Raw genomic sequence first — 24,259 nt, 5'->3', positions numbered from 1 at the left:
TACATCACCCTCTAGAATTTCTCACCCTTGCCCATCCTCTTCAACAGACATAATCTATAACAAAATTTCATTCCTCTTAGACACAGTAGCCTTGAACATCTTGTGGCTATCCTCCACCACCGATGCTTTTAACCTTAACCCTTGTAATTCAATCAACTTCCCATCATGCATAAAACTCATCAACTTAGAAAAATCCCAAGTCATGGGGCCCAATGTCTCTAACCATTGAACTCCAAGCCCAACATCACAACCAGCTAGATCAAGTAAATAAAGAGAGGGTTGAAACGAGGTACCTTTCACCATTAACTTTACATCATTGCACACTCCACCACTCCTCAAACATTGCCTATTAGTGACCTTAACTTTCAAGGTAACAGAAGGATCTACTGGCAGCTTCAGTTTTGGAACAAAAAATGAATCTATGAAGTTATTTGAGCTGCTTGAATCCACCAAAATCAACAGTTGTTCCCCCTTAACATTGCCCACTAGTCTCATTGTAATAATTTTGGTGTGCCAAAAACTGCAGTAAAAGGATATCTCGAGTTCCTCAACCTAATCTCCAATTTGTTTTCTTCAACCTTTTCCATATAATCACCTAGTTGGCCGCCGTCTTCCTCCACTAACTCTTATTCATTAGCTTGTAGAAAATAAATCCTTGGATCCTTGCAGGTATTGGCTAGGTTCCACTTCTCATTGCAATGGTAATATAGTCATTTCTTACGTTTTTCATCCATTTGGGCTGAGGATACTTGTCTAGTGGCTCCCATGGAATTACTGCTGCATCCTGAGAAAGGCCCTCAGGACATAACTCATGTTGCTTCACTAGACTTTTCTCCTATAGGTTTGCTGGATTTTTTTGCATTTAAGAGGTATTTTCTTGTATTTTTACTAACTCATATGTTGAATTCAAATTTATAGAATTGAACATTCAAATTTCGCTAACCTCATTTAGTTTTTTTTTTAAATATTATTTTAATTAAAGAAATAAAAATATGTTGGCATGAGAGATGATAAAAAAAAATTTTGAGCGAGATTTTTTGAATTTTGAGAAAGTGAGTGAAAATCACTCGAATTTGTGGTTTGCATCCTTGGAAATTAATCGAGAAAAAAACAAGGGTATGCTAGGGATCCTACTGAGGGATCCCGTTGGAGCATCCCGCTCCAATTTTATTTTATTTTTTAGTTTTTTTTATGTAATAATTACGAAAATATTGCTTAATAATATTGTGAATTTTTTTCTTTTTTTAAAAATATTTAAAAGTGTTAAAAAAATGATGTAAAAAATATATTTTTTTTCACATCATTTTTTTAACACCTTAAATATATTTTTTTAAGAAAAAATTCACAATAATATTAAACAACATTTTCTTAATCACTATATCATAAAAAAAGATAAAAAAAAAAAAAAGAAAAGAAAAAAAGGTGGCATAGCGTGATGCTCCTACGGGATCCCCAGCGGGATCACTATCATTTTCCAAAAAACAAACATCTACTCGACTGCGTCCGAACGCATGCACCGAGTCTGCGTCACTCATGAAACTGTTTTGGGTGGAGCTTTGCGCAATTCCCATCACACCAACCATCATATAAAAGTTTCTGTTCCTCGGTCCTTCGTTCCTCCCCCTCGCCTCTCCTTTACGTCTATATTCCTCTCCTGCCTCTTTCTTTAGCTTTTTCCACCTTTGCATTTTGTTTTTCTCTTTAAACCTTCAGGTGGTGTTTGATTCCTTCCTCCCTTTCATTTCTTCCGTTTGCACAAACCCCAAAGTTTTTCCCGCGACAGTCACGGACAAAGCAGAAACGAAAGCACAATTCTCAACCATTGCATGCATACGTGCATCTCGCTATGACATGTGGATCCTCTTCGTTTCCATGAGATGAAGACAGGGTGGGAAAATTTCTAGGATTTCTCTCGGCGTGTTCTGTTTGGATCCTCGGGATTTGGGAACGAAAATTCCATGGGAAACATCTGGAGTAGCGGTGTGAACGGCCGTCGAAGGCAAGAGAGCCGTCGGAGCCACCAGCCCCCTCCTCCTGTGGTACCACCGCAGCCGGAAATCCCCGTCAACCGGTACGTAATCGCCGCCGCCACGCCCTATCACTCACAATACCCTAACCCCAACAATACTCCCCATCCTTACAACCAGTACCCTGGCTATTATGTACCTCCACCGGCTATGCCGATGCCTCTACCTGCCTCCTACGACCATGGGCCTCATTCTAATCCCCATCTTCAAGTAGACCCGGCTCAGGCACACGCCAATTGGGTCGGCGGGAGGTACCCTTGTGGACCTGTCATACCTCCTCCGGCGCCCCCTATCGAGCACCAGAAGGCAGTTACTATAAGGAACGATGTTAATCTCAAGAAAGAGACTTTGAGGATCGAGCCGGACGAGGAAAACCCTGAGCATTTCCTCGTATCCTTCACATTCGATGCCACTGTTGCCGGCAGGTATATAGCTTTTTCTTGGTGATATTGAAATATTCCACCTTGCTCTTATGTGGTGTCTGAAATTTATTTTTTATTTTTAAAGGTGTCTGAAATTTATAGAAAGCTTGAGGTTGTTGCAACTTGCAATATAGATTGTGATTCGTCTCTATAATACTTTGAAATATTTTTCAAGCTTTATTATTTGTTTGTTTAATGCATTGCATTAGGATTCGCTGCTTAATTTTAATTTTTCTTTTATTGGCATCGGGTGTCCGAGAATAGCATCTTGACTAATTCCGAGGTGCACGCGCCCTTGGCAAGTGGGAAGATTATCTGGTAATAGTTTTAATCTATTACCTGGTCAATCTGTGTGGGGAGATTATACTCTGCGGTTGGGGATTGGATTTCTATTTTATAACCTATAGTCTCAATTTTATGCATAAATATATAGTTTTCTGTTTATTTAATATTTTGAAGATCTAAATTAATTGATTTGATTCTATTTGTGGAAAAAAAAAATACTAATTTGATGCTTCGATGAATTAAATAAAGTGTTCTCTTGATGAAACAGAGATGGTATGGGCCCTTGCTATGTCTCTCCATGCAGAGATTTATGGATTTGTGAGTAGTTTGGAGAACTTTGTGATTTACCAGAACTAGGTGAGTCTGAGATTTTCTTTTTTCTGAAGCACTGTTGCTGAGGTTCCATTAAGAGATTCAGGGGGTTTGTCTGTTTTTAGAATCAAATGGTACCTAGAGTATAATTTCTCTGCAGGATTTGTATTCTTTGGATACAATTGCAATGGAATTAGGCACACTGAAGAGGGAAGCTCTTTGTGCCATGTTCCCTAGGTTTGACTTAGCATGGACCAATCCTCCATATAGCTTTTCTTTTCCTGTATACTTTATACAATCTAGTGTAAGGTTAATCAACTTCTATATCAGAGGTATGCTAAGACCTTTTATCCAGTTTTCTTTAGCTTTAAACTTGTCGTATGTTTATTGGAAGATAGCTGAATGAGGAATCTGGTTTGCTGAAGGGGTTTAGTGAGGAGTGGAAAGATATTCTGTGACTATTATTGGTGGAAGAGTGGATGGGCTGCATATTCTTTTAGAAATGATAAAACGATTACAGATGTGTGGATTGGCAGTTGGCACTACGTTAGTTGCAATTTTGTGTTCTTATTTTAGTACATTGCCTGGAATGACCCTTAGTTTCTATGAGTATCCTTGGATCTAGAATGCAAAATTTTTCCATTTCCTTCAAAAACATTTAAATATGCCAATTGCAAATTTTCACTTGGACCAATTGGACAATAGAACCACTGGAAATTGGAATCTTGTAAGTGTCTCACAGGGTCCTCTAACCATTTATGACTCTATCAAACATAGTTGCATATAGAAACTAATTTTATGCGGATGAATCTGTCAATCTACATACATCAGTTATATCCTAATGTAATGTTTATGATTATGGTTGTTATAATTACTACTTACTGTTAATATTATTATTTTATAACAGGCTGCGTTTATTTCTACATAGCGAAATTAGAAGAAAACCCGTGTTTTCCAATACCAGAGTTTTCTTTCATATCATCCTCTATTAATTTTGGATTGAGATTCTTGACCAGTTTAATTTTTTAAATATAAGTAATGGAAGATTTTATTGAAAAAGAAAAGACATAGCCCAAGTAGATGGGACATACTCATTCAAGCAAAACACCTAATTATAAATAGAAAAAGTTACAAGCAAATTATGAAAACTTAGCCATTAAAGTCTATAGCTACTCAAAAGGAATAGAGTGATGAAGAAGAAAATCTTAAGATCATCCGTTGTCTGCTCGTGGTCTTCAAAATTTATGTCATTCCTTTCACTCCAAATACACCACAACGGACAGATTTGGCGCCATCTTCCACAATCTCCAATTTGCTCAGTTTGCTAGAAGGTCTATAACCCTTCTAAGCATAACCCAAACCAACCCTACTCTACCAAAGAAGTCATTCCACAAAGCTCTGGCAATCTCGAAATGGAGTAAAAGGTGGTTTACAGATTTCACATTCTTTATGCACTTACAAGACCAGTCAGCCATAATGATAGGGCATTTTCTTAGGTTTTCCGTAGTGAGGATCTTCCCTAAGAAGGTTTTCTAGGCAAAAACAAAGCTACTCTTACAGGTGCCTTAGTCGTTCAAATACCCCTTCAAGGAAAATTGTTACTATTCTGAGAAGTAAAGTCCTGATAGAAAGAACGAACAGTGAACGGCCTCTTTTTGGAAGGATCCAAAGGAAGTAAATACCTACTAGAATGAACAAACGGCAAACTTCCTCTTCTTGGCAGGATTCAAAGGGTCTTATCTACACCTCCAAGACATGATCTAGTAGAGTACTAGAGATTAAAAATTTTTTGTGACTGCATCAACTTCCTACGCTCTGAAAAAATTAATGTTACATTGAGGGGAGCCTCTGGAGAATTCCTATAGATCAACCACTAAAGCTTCCTGTACATGTGCAATACTATACACTTCTGCAAAAGTTTCCTTGAGGGCCCTATCTCAACCATAAATCATGCCAAAATTAATCCTAGAGTTATCACCTACCTCAAGTCTAACATGACTAGAAAAGACCACAAATCCTCTTCTAATGTTTTTCCCCAACCTCACCACTTATGGTCCATGTACCTCATTAGAACAACACTCACCCCAAGCACAACCAAATTTGGATTCTAGGACTACTTCTACTGTTGTCTAGGCAAAGTGAGGGTCTTTGATCTTATACACATGCAGGGATATATCAACACATCACACTACAACTTTCTACCAGGCCACCTTCTCATGTTGATTATGCCACAACCATTTCCCTAGTATGGCTCAGTTGAACAAAACAAGTTTCGAACTCCTCTCCCCCAGACATTGGAGAGCACACACTATCCCAACTTACGGGATGGAATTTAAGTCTTCACCTATTCCATTCCATAAAAGGTCTTGTTGTAGCTTCTATATTCGTTTGACCATGCTAGTGGAGAGGGGGGAAACAAGGATAGGAAATATGTGAGCAAATTGGATAGAGTATTCTTATCAAGGTAAATCTTGTTACCTTTAGACAAATAAATCCTCTTCCAACTAAGCTGTGCTTAATTTTCTCAATAGACCATCCCAAATAGACTTGTTCTAATAGTTAAGAGTAATTTCATTAAAAATAGAAGTGAAAAATAATTAAGAGAGAAAAAAATGGTTCAGAATCCCCATTCACTGGTAGCCCCTTGGCCCTTGGCAAAGGCTAGATTTGGAGAGATTTGCATAGGTTGCGGACCACCCCATTCAGGGTGGGTCATCCACCTTGTGCCATCCCATCCAAAGGGGGGAAAGAACCTCTGCGCAAGGTGGATCGACCACCTCTTATAGGTCACCCCTGTATTCCCCACCCCCATGGTTTTGCTGCACAGGGTGGGGGATCCACTTTGCATTGTGTGTATTTGGGGGCCTGGTAGGGGGGTGCCCCCGTTTGGCAGGGATTCCTCCAGTTTCAGCCTGTTCTAGCTCTTGGTGGGGTTTCTGCTCTTGTTATTCGTATTCTTATTATTGATTTTTCTTTGCGTCTTTTACAATTTTCTATTGACTCAATGGACATTCAATCAATTGTTAGTACAAGTTAGTAATTTCTGTTTAAAAATTATCAAATAAATTTACCGAGAGGGAAATCTGGTCTTGAATCTAAGACGCTTTGAAACACATCTCGAATCTGCCAAAAATAAACGGGCATTAAACAGAAACATGTGAAAGCATTGGGGAGTTAGTTCCATTTTATTTGTGCATCACAAGATGTTGGCTATAGTGGTAGAAAATAAGGATAACATTTTAAGAACTATAGTTACTGCATGTCTCAAGTTTGCATTGGGGAGTTAGTTCCATTTTATTTGTGCATCACAAGATGTTGGCTATAGTGGGTAGAAAATAAGGATAACATTTTGAGAACTATAGTTACTGCATGTCTCAAGTTTACTCTCTCATTTAATGTGTTTCCAACCCTATTCGTCTATGGTTGAAAGTAGCTCATCTGCTTTTATAATGAGGGAGGAGTTGGAGTTAAAGATTAGGTCGGTTTTCTTACAACTTTGTCCAGAGACACCTGGAGTAATGAGACTGCATTGGGTGAAGAAGGTTTAGAGAAGCTACAATAAAGTTTAAACAGGTAGAGAGCTGATTGAGATGGTTTAGTAATCTTTGATGGAAAGTTCAGGTAACACATATGGGCCATTGAATTGATGAAAAGTCCTGATAAGGCTGCAGTGGGTTTGAACACAGGGAGAGTAATGAGAAACTTTTGGAATCACTACAATCATTGATACAATCGTTTTGGAATCAATCTAATCATTGATCAAATCGTATTTCCAATTGAAATTGTCAACAACAGAGAAGTCAGGAAGGCTTGAATGATGACAATGAGGACTGAGGAGTTTGCTTCTGTAGTTATTCATTTTAAGTAGTGAAGATTTGTGGTACTCGTTTTAATTATTGAAAAGCAATTGATGTTGCTCAGTTGGATGCTAAACATGTCTAAAGCAAATACAAAATGATCATATGAAGATCTTAGGCTGTATTTTGGACTGTAGAAAGCAAAATATTGTTGTGGTGCATCAATGGTTCTATTCATCTTTCATTATTTTGTGGTTTATGTTGCTGCTTATCAAAACTGAAAGCAAAATATTGTTAGTCTATTTTATCCATCTGATATTACCAAGCAGAATATTTTGCGATATTACCAAGCGGGATATTTTGCTTGCAGTTCTGTTTTTCTATGTCCAATCTACCGTTTCATCTGCTAGGAGGCATCACTTTTGTTGTGTGTGTGTGTGTATATATATATATATATTATCTTCTTTGTTGTGGGCATTTTTTTTTATTTATAACCAGACTCTTAATTTTTGGTTTTTCAAATTTATTGGGATCTTCAAATGTTGTCTTTGTTTGTTATAGGGGTTTCCACCTTCCAGATCTTTATTAATATTATTATTTTTTTCTTTTCTTAAGAAATTGTTGTCTTGATTAAATTTTCATTGGCTTTGCTCTACAGCATTAGCATTATCTTCTTTGCAAAAGAAAGTGAGGACTGCAACCAGACACCGATGAAGGAAAACCCAATTGCACCTGTGACAGTACATTTCCAACAAGGTCTGGGTCAGAAGTTCAGGCTGCCCTCTGGAACTGGAATTAACTTCTCAATATTTGAGGAGACAGACATTCTGAAAGTGGGTGACATGAACATCTATGCTTTGGCGGTTAAAGCAGAGGCAACCTCAGTTAACAAGAATGGTACAGATGGAAACGCAATACCTCCAACTACCAACTCCCAGATAACTCACGCAGTGCTTGAAAAGGAAAAAGGTGAATACCAGGTGAGGGTGGTGAAGCAGATCCTTTGGGTCAATGGAATGAGGTATGAGCTGCAGGAGATATATGGGATTGGGAATTCTGTTGAGGGTGACTTGGATGGGAATGACCCAGGAAAAGAATGTGTAATCTGCCTGTCGGAGCTGCGGGACACAACTGTTCTACCCTGCCGCCATATGGTAATTAGCCTCTTGTTATTTCATGTGAATCTGTGATTAGATTATCGCTGCAGTAGAAGTTTAGAATCAAGCTGCCCATATTAGTTCCAACTTCCTTGTACACAGGTTGCAAATTCCAGCTAATCATGGCACCTTATATTTGGCTGCTTGTGTTTTTGGTCATTTTAAGTTTGGGGGCTGTTCTAGAAAGTCAACTATCTAAACCTTCCCTACTAAACCACCCACACCAGAAATAAATGAATAAATAAAATAACAAGGAAACAAAAATTTTGTGCTGGAATTGATTTCGATCCTTGTTTGCTGTAAGTTGTTTGCCATGTTTCGCAATTGCATGTCTTGATTCCATCTCAAACTGTTTTACTATATATGTATATATATATATATATAGATATCATGAACTGCTGATTTCTTGGTTACCAATGCAATTGCATGAATTTGGCTCATAATGTTACCAAGGTAAATATGAGTGAATGGGCTACAATACTAGGTGCATCCATTCTATCGCTGTATGTTCATTTGCAAAGCATGAACCTATAGAGTTACTTAATAGCATGGTCTTGATGTAATGTTGGTTGGGTCTCTTTCCATGTGGCAGTGTATGTGCAGTGGATGTGCAAAGGTTTTGAGGTTGCAGACAAACCGGTGCCCGATATGCAGACAACCAGTTGAGAGGCTTTTGGAAATAAAGGTCAACAATGGATTTGATGAATGAAAGGTATTCCGCCACTACAATGCTGTATATAACCTTCTTTTTTTGTCTTCTGCATATTTTCTGTGTAATAACCTGGAAAGAATGTATATTTGATTAGTTTCTGGTAGTGACATGCTGGCATTACATTTCGTCTGGCTTGGATTAGTGCTTTGTGGCAATTCCTTGGGAGGGATATAAAATACATGTTTGCTGCTCGTGTTCTATCGAACTTTTGTCTTGTGAAGTTTATTTAGTAGTCACATTGTCTGGCAGGTACGGTAGCATTTCGTGAGTCATTGGTAGGTCTGAAGTCTTTATAGAAAAAGAGAGGGAATAAATTGCATATTATGGTTTGCTATTCTAAAAAATGAAACCCCAATCCGTAGAAAACCCCTATTCGATACAATTATACAAATTGTGTCCATCCCCAATGCAAAATGGGATGAGTGGCTGCCGTTACAAACTCTAGTTGCTGTGTGATACGGCAATAAAAGCTACAAACATTTGATTTCTGGGGTACATTTTGAGATCCTTGGGGAATGTGATAAGAGATTAAGCATAGAAGTAGAAGAGCAATCCATGGCTTTAACTCAAAAAATGCATTTACACTTCATGGGCTGGTTTGGATTGAGAGGTGACTACTATTCACAAATTTTAAGTCACAAATTTTATTATTATTACAAACTATTTCAACTTATCTTTAAATTCAAACGGGGCCTAATCATGGAACTAGAGGTGATCCCGGAGCGCATCCAATCTGTAGTATTTGATATGATGTAATTGTTTATGGGAACGATATTAACACAATTATTTTTAAAAATTGGGTTATTTTTGTAAAACACCTCATAAAAATAACATCAATTTACAAAAATATCAGCCCCTACCATCCCCCATGAGAAGAAAGATAAGCTAAAATGGGAGATGAAGAGGCAGGAAGAAAGATTTTCATTTGTACTGGAGAGAAGGATGCAGGGCTAAGCTGAGCTAAACCGAGGGACAAAAGGCCCATTTCCTGTGCTGCTCGAAAATTTGTTAAACCTTCTTGATCTTTATCCTTGTGGCACTCTATTACTAACTATTTGATTTGGTGCTTTAGCCAGCCTTACTTATCTATGAGACAGATGAGAGAGTGGGAAAATGTGGTGTCATGACTTTTTCCTATATTTCCCTGAGAATGGATCTCTCATTTGGGCAAAAAGTCTGAAAAAAGATTTCAAACTGAATCAGCACAAGCAGTCGGTAGTCTCAAAAGAGTAATGAAGTTGGATCAGGAAGGCCCAAAGCCAGGCAGCAAAGCTCCATTATCAACACCTCTTGTACGTCCGCTAGTGATTTCTCGTATGTGAAATCATTACTTGTCGTGTCGCAAAAGACTCGAGGGGCCGTTGAAAATACTGTCCCTTAAACTTATTGTCGTGGCGCGGGACAGAATCAGCGACAATCTCATTTGTGAGATTAATGAGATTGAATCCTGCACGATCATGATTCATGACCTTTGCGGTACAAACCAACCGAAGGCTGCAAATCCTATCAGGCTCTTCCAGGGAAAATCCATACCTTACCAAGTCTCAACATAAAGTTGGGCTTGGACCGTATTCACGATTTATTTACATATTCAAACAAATAAAAAATTTGAAGTTGCATATTTCGCAATTGTAGCCTAGCTTCAAAGATTTTATTACTAGCGGGACACAGCATTTGCGCCTGTCAAAGCAGCTACAAGAATTATCCAAATGAGTTCAAATCGAAATAATGAAGATGAAGACACAAGGACGCACAACAAATTTCCTGATTGACTAGAAATGCATATGGTTGCCAACCACAAGGCAATTCGGATGTTCATACATCCTAATGACAGACTCGAACACTAGCATGTGTGGTTGCTTATTTAGCTTAAATGCCCAACCACAAGGCAATTGGATGTTCGTACATCCTAAACAACAAACACGAACAACATACAATAACAGCAGAACTAGAATGAAGACGGTTCAAACAAAATAAATGAAACCAAGATTTCACCATGCTTAGTCTCCCCACCACTGATGGACAAAGACACCATGGCTTCTAAGGCCCTTGAAGAGGTCCATGCAGTCTCCCTTCAATGCACCTTCACCATCTCCTCCGTCTTCACAATGAAGGAACATCTCATCTACGAAGCATATTGCTCCACTTTCAAATAACTCCAACAAGAATTTCCTTTCCACCTTACCTGAGTTCATCTTTAGAACCACAAAATCTGCATATTGCACTGTTTCTTGAAACCAGGAAAGAAAATCAAACCCTTCATTTTGCGAAGGCGGATCAACATCTTCATCAGTACTAAGATCAGCTGAAGCCCTGTTTCCAGCCAAGCCAGGATGATATACAAAGGTGATACCAGGTTTTTTGACATAGGATAACAGCACTGAAGTGTTATGGTTAACAAAATAAACATTGAATGCTTTGCTATCAATGGGATAGGAGGGCAGGAACCAATTTATAACATTAGAGTGTAGATGCACCCTTGCCCCAATATCAATATAGACTAATCGCTTCCTATAACCAATATTCATAAGCTTGGGCAAATAAGAATACCAGTTCTCAAATCCCATTGATTTTTTCTCCACAAGGGGCTCAATTTGGTCCATGAAAGGCTTATTATTTGTCAAAGACAGGCAATCAGAAGGAAGGCAATACTGCTTGAAATAACTGGCATTTTCGATTCTTTTCTTAAAGACAACCAGAGTAAAGTTGTGCACATAACCAACATGCACGACAGTGGAACTTTTCAGCAAGGATGAAATTGGGGTGGCAGACCTAATCAAGCCATTTGGGGCCGAACCACTAGCACCCACAAGCATGGCACCAATCCCACCTGGGCTAAGAACCCGCTCAATTTCGAGCACAAGCAATGCAGGGACAGAAACCAAGTCTACGTCCCTGGACAACACGAAATCAAATGAATTGTCCATGTAGTCAAGCTCATGAACAAACTGTTTCCGATTAAGCGAGAAAAAGCGGTGCCCATAAACACCACAGGCATTGGAGAACCCCAGATCTCGCAATGCCAACACGGCAAAGGCCGGTCCATCTCCAACAAAGAGAGCTTTAGCATTATATTTCAATAAGTTCTTATCCACAAGCTCTCTAACCACATTAACGGTCAAATTCACATTTTCCTTGCAGTGCACCGATTGAAATGAGCCCCAAATGGGATTCAGGAGCTGGGTACGAAACCAATATGTGCCCGGACCCATACTCGCAATTGCGAAGCCCGGACTCGTGGCACAGACACTGGAGGCCACGGAAGCAAACGTTCCCAAATCGGAACCAGATAAAACGTACAGCATGGGAATGATCGAAATAGCCGAGGCGATTGCGAGAGATCGATAAAGCACGCGCCTCGCTATAGACCCATGAAGGATCTGAAATCTCACGGCCTTCAAATCCATGAGATGCGAGGAGTTTTAGATTGTCCCGATCCTTGAGTAAATCGAAGAGCAAGTCTTGAAGATGTGACAAAACTCAAGAGTAATAGAATGCAACTTTGAGAGGTAATAAGCCGAAATGAGATCGAGAGATCAATAGAGAGAGGCAATTAACGAGTGCAAAACCTGGAGGAGGTGTGATTCCCACCCACGAGGACACCCATTGATTTTTGGAACCCTAACCAGAGCCTCCTCGGAACCCTCGGCAGCATTGGCTCGAACCAGGTCTGACCCATCTCGAAACGGAGCATTAGCAAGAGAATTCTACATTACATCTACATTTAATCAAGTTATATTCTGTGCAATGGGGATTCGGCTGTGGAGTACTTTCAGAAACCTTAAAATTAAAGAACTGTTGGATAGAACAATTGGGGATTAGGGTTCCATTCAGGGTTTCAGTTGAAGGTGAGAGTGACCCTCGGGACTATATTACCGAAGTTGCTGTCGGTGGAGAGTAGGCTGGAAAGTACGTTTGAGCTGGACTGTACACGTGTCATATTTTTGACGTAGGAGTCTCAATTATTTCTCGGCATTCCGACAGAAACGGCGTGGAGCACTGGAGCCAACTGGGACCTCAGTAAGTCAGTATCACATAACCGTAATAATAAAACACTTAGAACTCTACTACTTGTCTATAATCTTAGAATAAAATAATATATTATTTTGATTTTGATTTTGATTTTGATTTGATGCATTTAAATTATAAAAAAATATATTTTTATTAATAAGTTGTAAATGAATGGTAGATAGGCTGTCATTCTATCATTGCTCGTGGTATAATATGTCAACTTGCTGATCATTATTCGTGCACATTATATATTATATTTTTTTAAAATGTTTTTTTTTAATTTTATTTTTCTTAAATAAATTGAAATTTTCTACTCATTATTTATATAAAGATGATGAATAGAATTTGTTATAATATATATATATATTTTTTTTATACATGGGAGGAGAGATTTGATCCTTGATTTTTTTAATGAGAAACCAAGTTATTGGCAATTGATTCAAATGATCTTGACTGAATTTTTCATAATATATTATGTCAAATAGCGATGAATTGATATGTGAAAAATAGAAGTAAAATAATTTGTGAATAATAATTAAGTTATTTGAATCAAGACATTTTATAGAATTTTATAAAAGAAAAGAGAAAATTTTGAATAAAGATATTATAAAATTAAAATATTCTTAAAATATTATTTTTATTTTAAGAGTTGAAAAAATTAAATTATTTTTTTATTCATGCTACACCCACAGAGGGTGTAGCCAGACAAAATGTCCCCTGATAAGACTAAATGTATTTTTTTCATACATTTTTTTATATTCTTAAACATTTTAAAAAAATTCAAAACATCATTAAAAAAATATTTATTTAATCACTAAGTTAAAATGAAAAGAAAAGAAAAGGGTCTTAGTAGACATTTTTCTTATTTTTTGTATGTTATTTAAAAATTTGAAAAATTTATAATGATTAGATGAAAATTTTAAAATTGTGTCTTATTTAGATGTTGAAATGAGATGGAATGAGATGAGAGTATCTTGCAATCCAAACGGGGCTTAGACGATTATAATATCTCATAATTAATAATTATGGAATGATTTATGAATAATTGTAAAATGGTTTGAATTAAAATATTTTATTCAGTTTTGGTAGAAGAAAGAAAAAGTAAAATAAAAATATTAAAAATTTATTTGAACATAATTTTTTAATATTATTTTTATTTTAAAATTTAAAAAAGTTGTATTGTTTTTAATGCTTTGTTTGGAAATTTGAAAAAGATATATTGGATTTTGTGTTTGGATAAAAATTAGATGAAAAAGTTAAAAATTGAAATTGAAAAGTGTTTTATTGTTTGGATAATGACAAGCTTACTATTTCCTACCACCCGTTCACTACTCAATAGTGTATTTGAAAATTTTATTTTATTTTATTATTTTATTTTAAGTATTTTTTTAACATCCTTAATCATAAGAAAAAATTTAAAAAATATATACAATTTCACTAGTAGTCACTTCATTAATTATTAAGTAAAAAATAATAATAACAAAACATATAAAAAATAAATAAAGCGAGTAGTGAACGGGTGGTAGGAGGTAGTACGCCTATCATTTTCTTTTATCATTCGTTTTTTAGTGATGTTTGGATATAAAATTATGAGAAATTATGAGAATATATTAGAATATCTCATTACTCAAACAAGGCCTAAAAGTAGCATGAGAGTTGGAAAATTGTAACATAAAAGCAGTTCTTCCGGAGATTAATATTATTCATTTTAAATTTTTTATATTGTACAAATGATGCTCAAGACACAATGAACAATTTTCGTACTAAAGTCTCTAAACTATAATATTTATCACTATTATATATAAATAAAATTATAATTAAAAAAATCAATCATTGATGGGACCCACATCTTTTTCAATTATCTATCCAAAAGTCAACAACTCAACATACTTCATACATCCAAACAACTCAAAATACTCTCAATAGGACTCACAAACCCACTTCAATATCTACTCATAACTAGTCACAAACATTCTATAATATTTATCACTATTATATATAAATAAAAAATAAAATCAGTATAATATTTATCACTATTAAATATAAATAAAAAATAAAATCATATAATATTTATCACTATTATATATAAATAAAATCATCATTAAAAAAAATTAATCATTGATAGGACCACACCTTTTTCAATTATCTATCTAAAAGTTAATAACTCAACATATTTCATACATCCAAATAACTCATAAATGATCATCCACCAAATTCATGCATGTATTTATAACAATGTGCAATTTTTCTTTTACGACTTTTTTATAACCATGTTTTAAAATGATGGTATTTAGGTAAAATAGAATTAGTTTCATAAGCTATTTTACAAAAATGTTCATTTAAAATATAATTATATAAAGGATCGCATCATTTCTCGACACGTTTACATCATTAGGTACCATTAATACAAGTGACATCCGCCTTATTCCTAAAAACCCAATCTCCATCATTCTTCCTAACTTCCTTTGAACCATCCATATCCATTCTATTGGTTCTACGCAAAAAAGAACCAATACATGCTAATATTATTTTATTTTATTTTTTATTTTGTTCTCTCAATCTCAACCACAAGGACGAAGTTAGAATTGATGATCTTGTGGAACTGAAGTACACACAGCACACCCACATCACCCCCCCATCAGATGCATTAATATTCAGTATTTAAGTTGGGTTTTGTATGGATTTTGTTTACCTCAATTGAGACATTAAACTTGCTTTTTCTTGTTATGTTCTTATCAGTAATGCTAGATTCAGTCACTAAATGCGTAAGTGTCATGCAATCTTTTAGAAAAAAAGAGGGTTTTACTATTAAAAGATTAGTTTTTTTTTTATGAGTTTTGTATTTACTCACTTTTTTTAAAAAAAATTACTCAACGCTTGCGCAGTCTACGATTGCAAATATAATTTATCTTCTTATATAATACATCTTTTGTACATAGTCCAATAGCAATATAATGTTTTGCAAAGGATTTGGTTACGGGATTTCATATGTAATCTCCAAGACATTTTTTCGTTTTGTATACGATATTTCTCTACCAAAAGCAAGAGTATATAAATAAAATGATTTGGTACCGCTTCTTCTAAAAAATAAAAAATAAAATTTGAATATCTATTAACTATAATTTATAAAATAAGATTTGTTTCTAACTTTCCTTTGTGCAGTACTTGACCAATTATTAGTCCAATATCCAATATCCTCCTTTTTTACTATAGATATCAACATTAAACTTTATAATAAACCCAATAATTTAATCTTTCCACCTTATAGACAAGCCCTCTTTTTATCCGTTTGCATTCTTATATTAGAATCAAAATGACGATTTTATGGCTGATTTCTTATGGAAATAATTCCTAATTCAATCCCTCCCTCGTCCTTTTTCTCAAACCAACTTATGACTTGTGAAAACTAATTCATCTATCATTTTTTTGTGACTTTCAATATTTATAAAAAGTCATTTAAATTATGTTAAATCACTTGATGTGAATATAGTATTAATACATTGAGGACTCGTCTGGACACTTAAAAGTATCTCATAGTATCTATAAATAGTAGTGAATAATAGTGAAATGATTTGAATTAAGATGTTTTATTGAATTTTGAGAAATGAGAGAGAAAAAGCTGAATAAAAATAATATAAAATTAAAAAAATGTTTGAATGTAATTTTTATTTTGAAAGTTGAAAGTTGAATTATTTCGTGTGTTATGCTTAGAAGTTTGGGAAAGTTGTAATAACTAAATAAAAATAAAATTGTAATAACTAGGTAAAAATGTTAAATATTTAAAATTAATTTTTTTTTTTTTTTTTGTATTTGAGTATTGTTTAGAAAGAGAATATATGATAATATCACTACAATAGTTAGACTTGTTTGGGATGAAAATTTTCATCTAAAAAAGTTACTATTTCTTCCCGAAACAATTTTTGGGACAAAATAAAAATGTAGCAAATTTGTCCCAATATCACTATCCCGAAAGGTTTTTTGGGAAGAAATTTGAGAAAACCATTGGAACGAAATTTTGCTTTTGGGACGATTTTATTTCATCCCAAAAAGGCGGTCGAACGGTCAAATTTAGACGTGTGAATAATCAAAAAGTTAAAACGGCTTGGATTATTTGTTCGATTGAATAACTTCGATTCGAATAATATTTCGTTCAAACGTCATAATTTAAATTCAAACGTTATATAATGTTCGAATGTATATAGTTGAATGTTCAAACTAAAGATATTAATATATGAACATATGTAGTTGATAGTTCGAACTTCAATTTTGACTTTCAAACATTTTACTATTCAATTTTGTTCAAACGTTTAGTGTACTATTCTAACGGTTATGTAATGTTTGATTTGCTCGATGGTTTTTCGAACGCAATTTACGCATTACGTTCGAATATCTTTATTACACCATTCAAATGGTTGGTACTTATTAACTATTTGAACAGTTTTTTTTGCATTCGAGCAGTATAATATTTTTTTTTTCAACCCATTAACAGTAAACATAATACACATAAATAGCATCTTAAAATACATTAGTACATGTTTAACAAATATAAAAGTAGTCTCATAAATTCAAACCAACTAAATGAAACAGTACTTTTCAAAATACAAAAGACAGTTAAAAATCTTATTTATAAATTAAATTAGTTACTTGGTGGCCTGAATTGTTGCATTAGCATATGCATTTGGAGTTGCATTCCTCTCTTGAAATTCGCTTGTTGCTCTTCTTGTTGTTTTATTCGCATCTTCAAGTCAACTCGTTCGGCCACTAACTCATGTTGGTTTGTCCTCAATTTTTCGATCTCTGACCTCGCTTCCTCTAATGCTTTAGAAGTGTTGGAGACATTATTGGATTATGAGTACGAGCTAGAAGGCTTGACGCAACAACCCAAATCACTCAAATAGCCTGAACATGGACCCAAAACTTTCGTAAAAATTTCCACATCACTTATTGTGAAATTTTGATTAGTTGTAGATTCAGCAAGCAAGCTGGCAACCATATTTTCTTACACATAAGAGAAATAATTAATATTGCCACAAATATATAAATAAGTTTAATTAACACAGATAATAATACTTACATAATTTTTACGGATATCAGAATGAGTACACTCTTCATTACAATTAATAAGTGATGTAGCATATAATTTTGTCAGATCATAATTGTTATTTGAGTCTTGCTACACGACAAATATTTTATAGATATAAAGTCATTAGAAATCAACAAACAGTAAACTTGAGTAAAAAATAAACATACCAACTTCTTCAAGAGGCAATGGAAAGATCTTGAGCCTGCATGGTGATGAATCTTCAAGTTCAATCTTTTTTTGCATAGACATTAAATAATTTGATAAATGAATTAAGTAATTACTAAACAACACTTCTTAATAAGCTATTTGACATCTTGGAAAATTTTATGCCATGAACTCATAGCCAAAAGTGAATAGGTTCGTGTAAGAGCACCCGCATGAAAAGGTTCTCATTTAACCTTAATATTTCCAACTTTAAGATATTTTTCCAATGTCACGTCTCTAATAATGCCTCATCCTTGACTAGATTGTACGTTTAACTCTAAAAAAATTATATTTATAGTACACATGAAAGAAATAATAGTTAGAATTTAGTATGCTTATGTGTGATTTATCTTAGTTGAAACAACATTATATCCAATTTTTACCTTGGTCTGGAGAGTAATCTCAGTGGTAAGTCAGTCGGATAGCTAGACATGGGTGGAGATGGGAAGGGAACCTCCGTCCTCTTGGGTGGCATGATTTCAAAATATTGATACATGCATCACATAAAAGATTCGTCATAAAAGTGTCATGTGAACACAAAATACATCAATTATCTGTATCAGTGTCAGTAGACCATTCGCTCTTCTAAATTTATTAATATAAATTTTATTTTTTCAGATGTACTAGGATCCTAATTAATTATTATTTCTTATATATATGAAAAGTTCTATAATTTTTAGATCTTTGCCCATTTCATGATATGCAATGAATTAATAGTTATTAATCATCGTATACAATATTGTTAGTTATTTTAAATTTAAGAAATATATTTGTTTCTAAGTTTTTCATTAATTTTTCTAAATGTATTAATGTAAATTTTGTTTTTTCAACTAATATATGGAAAATAATTATTATTTCTTATATATGTGAAAAGTTTATAGTTTTTAGATCTTTACTCATTTCATGATATGGTAATGGATTAAGAGTTAGTAATTAACGTATTGTTATATTGTTAGTTACTTTAAATTTAAGAAATATATATGTTTCTAAGTTTAAATTTATCTTTCTAAATTTATTGATACTGGTACGTTTGAATATATGTTCGTTATTCGAACGGTAACAAGTATCATTCAAACGGTTACCATATAGCCTTCGAACAGTATATGCCCAATTTCCAAAATTCAACACGGGTTCGTGTTTTCCATCAAAAACCATTTTGGGAGCATGCAAAAGTGATAGATTTTTCATAATATGCATCACAAATCCAAACAACAATATATATTTCCATATTTCCACATCAAACAAAACAAATAATTCATAAATATTTACCTTAATAGCATATCCAAACAGCAATATTCACCACAACTCACCTACACCACAATTAGTAAATACTATAATTTTTTTTGGATGGCAAACAAAATATTACAAGAACAAATAATCAAGTGGAGGATAACACTTCAAAAATCTTACCAAATAGAAGAGAAAAAAAACTTCAAGAACCCTCTCAATAGCACCCTATCTTGCTCACCTTCTCTCTCTCTCTCTCTCTCTCTCTCTCTCTCTCTCTCTCTCTCTGGTTTTGAAATTATGCTGCATGAGAGAGGTTTATGTGGTTCTAGACGTCTTATTTTCTATTTTTTCATTCGAGCGTATTTAAATAACCATTCGAACACAAAAATAATATGGGCGGAAAATAATTCTGCCACTGCTTCTCATTGGCGCCAACATAGTTTGAGGGGATCAAACGATATATATGTCCATTTGAACACATAATTATACCATTTGAACATATATAATCTATATAATTTCTCATATATAGTGTATTATATACTTATATATAGTACTAGCAGTGAGGCTATGTGCGATGCATGTTTGCCCTGCATTACATTAAAATAAATTGATCTAAAATATAAACATCTAGTGTAGAAGAATAAAACTTAATGATAAGGTCTACGAGAATAATATAACTCATTACAATTAGAAACTACTAATTCAAATAGCAATAAGTTTAAACAAACCATAGGTCCAAACAAGTTTGGAAAATAAAGGATCATGTTTCGAATTCATATTACAGTTTTTTTTTTAAACGACTAAATATCATAGAATTGTTTTCTTCGTTATTGAAATGACGGTTAAAATGTTTTGAGGGTTATGCATCTAGAGGTGGTGTGTTCTCCTCTTTCACAGAATTTATAGAGAGAACACTGAAATTTTTGTGGTGCTACTTTTGAAGTTGATCTACATCTGCACCAAGTTGTATGATCCATTTTTTACTTGAACATAATGTTGTAATGTTTTGAATATATAGTAAATGTTCCTGCATGAAATGAATTTGGAGTTGAAGCATGGTTATCAAAGATTTAGAAGCATGTTAATATAGCAGATATAAAGTATGGTGAACAACTATAAATGCAGTGCTTGGGTTTAATAATAATCCTAGCAATACATAAAGTGGAGCAATCTATAATTTGAAGGGTCATAAAAGAATTATGTAACCTAGACAAGGTCCCTCACAGTAGAAAATAATTTAATTTAGAAGATTTGTTTTATCCGCAAAGAGGAGAAGACGGATGAAAAATTTAGAAAAAAAAAATGGAGATACATTATAAGATCAATGGGGTTTAAACAAGATCTGCAGCAACAAAAACATGAATCACTAAAAGGTTTTACCTTCTATTTTCTCTTCACTTATCCTCTAATTTTCTTTAGTTTGATGGCTAATATTGAAATATTAAGATGTTCACATTCTTATAACTTGAATCATAATAAGAACCATTCAAAAGCTCCAAAACAGAAGACACAAAGCAGACACACAATAGAAAATTCAACACAGTTTAAACTCACAACATGTGCATGCATTGTCTTGTTGTTTCCTTAAAGTCATATCTTCATTTCTTCTTATGTAATACTCCATCATTCAGACCTATCATATGCTCATTATTAAACATTTTCAGTAGGTAAACTTTTTAGTGAAATTCAACCAGTATAGAAACAAAAAATATTCTGTAGCAGTAAAATTAACCAATATTTCTTGGACATAACATAATAAATTCTTTAAAAATTTGAAGTGATTCAACTCCCAATTATAAGTAACAAACAACAAATCACGACATGAAAAGTTAAAATACATATGAAAATAAGAAAGAAAGAAAAAACACATATCAAATAACACAGCTTAGAAGGTTTAAAAACTATGTTCTTCTCATTTTGTCGAGTTTCTCTGGAACCAAATAGGGAAAGCCAAATTAATTAATTTTAAAAACAAAGTTAGACCATCGAAGATCTAAAATACAAGCTAAAAAAGACCTATGCAAAATACCTTATTATGAGTAAACAATTCTAAATTTTTAACTGACCAGACAAATGTAATATCAAAATTAGACATCACTACCATATCGAAATTAACAACCTAATAAGAAAATCCAACGAATATATAAGTCATTACATCTCCAATCTCACAAATCCAAATTTCTAAACAATGAATCCGAACACAAACATGAGTAGTTCTTCAAACTAGGCACGCTGAGCCTTGAATTGAATAAATTTTAGAATTTCAACTATTTCCTTCAAGTTAAGTATGGGTATGATGTGAAGTATGATGGGAAGTGAATATGTGTGGATGTGCCATGTAGTATGAGTATGATTGGCGTAAAGGTTGTTTTTTGTGTCTATTAGAGAACATGTGTCATGATTTAAGAGGTCTAATTCCAAGGCAAGTTACTTTTAGAAGGGTATGGTGGAGTTGAATCTATTTGATAAAGAAAAAATGTCCTCCATCTATCCTTTTTAAATTCTATAAGCTTTAAAATAAATAAATAAATAAATATGATATAGATCACCAATTAAATACAAAAATGTAGATGAAAATTAGGAACATGCTAGTTTTTCATTATTTAATTATCAACCAGTTTTGGAATTCAAATATATCACCACTTTTATGTTATGATTTTATATAATGTAAAGATGATGGATCATTATTTTCCCAAACATATGTAACCATGATTTGCAATTTGAGATCACCTAATAATGAATCATTTGAACTTCAATTACTAAGATAGCTCAAAACAAAAAATTCAAATAAGTGGGAAAATAATGTATTTTAAAACCATTAATTTAATAAATAGAAATTTTGAAAATAGACGATGACTTCATTTGAATAGAAAGTATACTCAATGAATAGGATTTACTTTAAGAATGTAATTAGAATGAATGCATTTTGTAATGACAAAATATATTTATTTTGGACATATTATGTAAAAGAATACAATATAAATATTAAGTATGTTTTCTAAATATGATAATGATGTCAATGTATTAACTCGGGGTCTATCAATGTTAGATTTTGATATTTTGCTAGTGAATGTTGTGTAGTATATTTGGGAGATTTGTCTGATACAAACATCTTGATTTTTCAATTTTTTGTATTTGGAGTAATGCCTTTGATTGATGTATGGACGATCCGCATGTTGAAGGCTATCCATGTATGAAGAAAAAGAGATATTAGCCTAAACATTTGAATTTAGATGAAACAATTTTAATACATTAAAAAATAGGAAGTTGAGAAAGATACACAATGGAAAAACAAATTGTATTCAATCAGAGGCATATATTGGAATTAGATTACTCATGGAAGATCATGATGCATATGCTAGTGTTAGTAATTCTCTATAAACAATATTATTTGTTTGAGTTTCTTCACAGTTATTAGTTGATACTAGCCTTATAAGAACTTTTACTGAAGCCGAAGTCTTGGCTCTTGACAATGCCACATAAAATTTCTCATGACATAATACAGGTTGAGGCAAGTAGACACCAACATGTGTTCTTTTGAATGGAGAACCAATATTTTCGTTTGTATTTGGCAAGAAATGAATCATTGGTATGAAAACTCTTTTCTCACCATGGTGATCAACTGCAATTTCAGCATCAATGACATTTCATTCAAAGTTGTGGCAAATAAGGCGTGTTCCATTGCACAGGCCTTATAAAGGATTCACATTTCTGAGTAACATGATAAGGGAAATTTTTTTTAGTAACAATTTATGGGGTGGAAGTCCATTTGGTGTTAATGTGTTTAAAAAATTCTCCATAATGCCTTATTTTTAGCATAAATTGATGAGTATTTTATAATGCAGTTTTTCATTTGGAACCAATGTGGGAAGCATAAGTTTGTGGGAAGTTAGTTCTAGGAAGAAGTTGGTTTCAAGAAATTTTCAGGTATGGAATATCGGAGTAAGTTCAATGATATTAAAAGTACGTTCATTCTCCATCAATATAACTAAAAGCAAATTAGCAATTCATTTTAGCAAAGAATTATGAATTCTAAATATCATTAAATATAAGAAAATCTAATCAAAGATCTGTGTGTCTTAGTTAGGCATATAATATGGAGCTCTGATGATACTGAATCTGATGATTTTGAGTGAACCTGAAGTTTAAACATTCTGTGAAATACTGAATCATTTGGAGTGATTTTCACACATTTATGGTGAACAAAAGAATAAGCGCATAATAAGTACTGATAAAGGGAGTGGGAAATGAGAATGCTCCCTAGAATCTGGTGTTTTGGACAATTTGAACTGTATAATCTTGTTTGTTTTGGGTGAGTTCTGTACAAACTAATTTTGAAATTACACTTCAGTTTACACTAATGCCTTGTCTGGAGGCTCTATTTTGTTATTCAAACAATTATGCTCATTTTGAACTTTTCCTATTTCTTATAGTAAAAACATAATTGGAGATGAATTGATGAATGTTCCATAATGTGCATAGAAATCTGTCTAAAATGAAATAATTTGTTATGTTCTAAGCTATTAAACTTTAATACCAATACATTTATGTTGTATGTAAGGAATACTTTTTTTTTTACCATTTTATACTATTATCTTCTTCAATGGAGAACTTTTATATTTTGAGTATTATTAATTAGAAAGTCGGCCCTAGCTTATAATGTATTGACTCCATTACTACCAACCTATTAGGACCAAATTATTTCTACACTAAACTCAAGCTAGATTTTCGAGTCTTTGAACAAGAATCTGTCATTTTTCAATAACCCAGATTGGGGGAAATTACTGATGAAATTAATACACAATACGAGAACCTTACAGATGAAATTACTTTTCCAAATGTGTTGGGCAATAGGGAAATACCTGTACTTTTCCAATTGAAATTCAAAGAGGAAGAGATAAAGCTTCTACGCAAGACCTTCTGGCTTATGGAATAAACACATTCAAGCCTACCCTCTACTACCATAAACTGTAAAATGGGTCTATAATGGGGGAATGTCCAACGAAATATATTAATACA

General features: G+C 33.6%; 2 protein-coding genes across 3 annotated transcripts; one reads left to right on the top strand and one right to left on the bottom strand.

Annotated features, from left to right (window-relative positions):
* Nucleotides 1-1,474: 1,474 nt before the first annotated feature.
* On the top strand, nt 1,475-8,917 carry LOC108980563 (probable E3 ubiquitin-protein ligase LOG2). Of its 2 annotated transcripts, XM_035689909.1 has the most exons (4): nt 1,475-2,452; nt 2,714-2,767; nt 7,502-7,997; nt 8,593-8,917. In XM_035689909.1, exons 1-4 carry the CDS (start codon nt 1,959-1,961, stop codon nt 8,707-8,709), a joined length of 1,161 nt encoding a protein of 386 aa, XP_035545802.1. In that variant the 5' UTR covers nt 1,475-1,958; the 3' UTR covers nt 8,710-8,917. The 2 variants fall into 2 exon arrangements, with proteins under 2 accessions (XP_035545802.1, XP_035545803.1); XM_035689910.1 differs by lacking the exon at nt 2,714-2,767.
* A 1,496-nt stretch (nt 8,918-10,413) lies between these two features.
* LOC108981561 lies at nt 10,414-12,578 on the bottom strand. Its single transcript, XM_018952778.2, has 2 exons — nt 12,282-12,578; nt 10,414-12,069 (listed from the first exon to the last, which is right to left on the bottom strand). Exons 1-2 carry the CDS (start codon nt 12,404-12,406, stop codon nt 10,713-10,715), a joined length of 1,482 nt encoding a protein of 493 aa, XP_018808323.2. The 5' UTR covers nt 12,407-12,578; the 3' UTR covers nt 10,414-10,712.
* Between the last annotated feature and the right edge of the window lie 11,681 nt (nt 12,579-24,259).

Source organism: Juglans regia, chromosome 4 (assembly GCF_001411555.2).
Source record: "Juglans regia cultivar Chandler chromosome 4, Walnut 2.0, whole genome shotgun sequence".
Lineage (NCBI taxonomy): Eukaryota > Viridiplantae > Streptophyta > Magnoliopsida > Fagales > Juglandaceae > Juglans > Juglans regia.
The sequence above is the reverse complement of the archived record's forward strand: the minus strand, read 5'-3'. Positions and strand labels throughout refer to the sequence as shown.

Coding starts and splice junctions, on each gene's coding strand:
- LOC108980563 (XM_035689909.1), top strand. CDS start 1,959: ATGGGAAACATCTGGAGTAGCGGTGTGAACGGCCGTCGAAGGCAAGAG. Junction 2,453..2,713: donor GATGCCACTGTTGCCGGCAG/GTATATAGCTTT, acceptor GTCCGAGAATAG/CATCTTGACTAATTCCGAGG. Junction 7,998..8,592: donor TTCTACCCTGCCGCCATATG/GTAATTAGCCTC, acceptor TCCATGTGGCAG/TGTATGTGCAGTGGATGTGC.
- LOC108981561 (XM_018952778.2), bottom strand. CDS start 12,406: ATGCTCCGTTTCGAGATGGGTCAGACCTGGTTCGAGCCAATGCTGCCG. Junction 12,070..12,281: donor GGGAATCACACCTCCTCCAG/GTTTTGCACTCG, acceptor GTCTATAGCGAG/GCGCGTGCTTTATCGATCTC.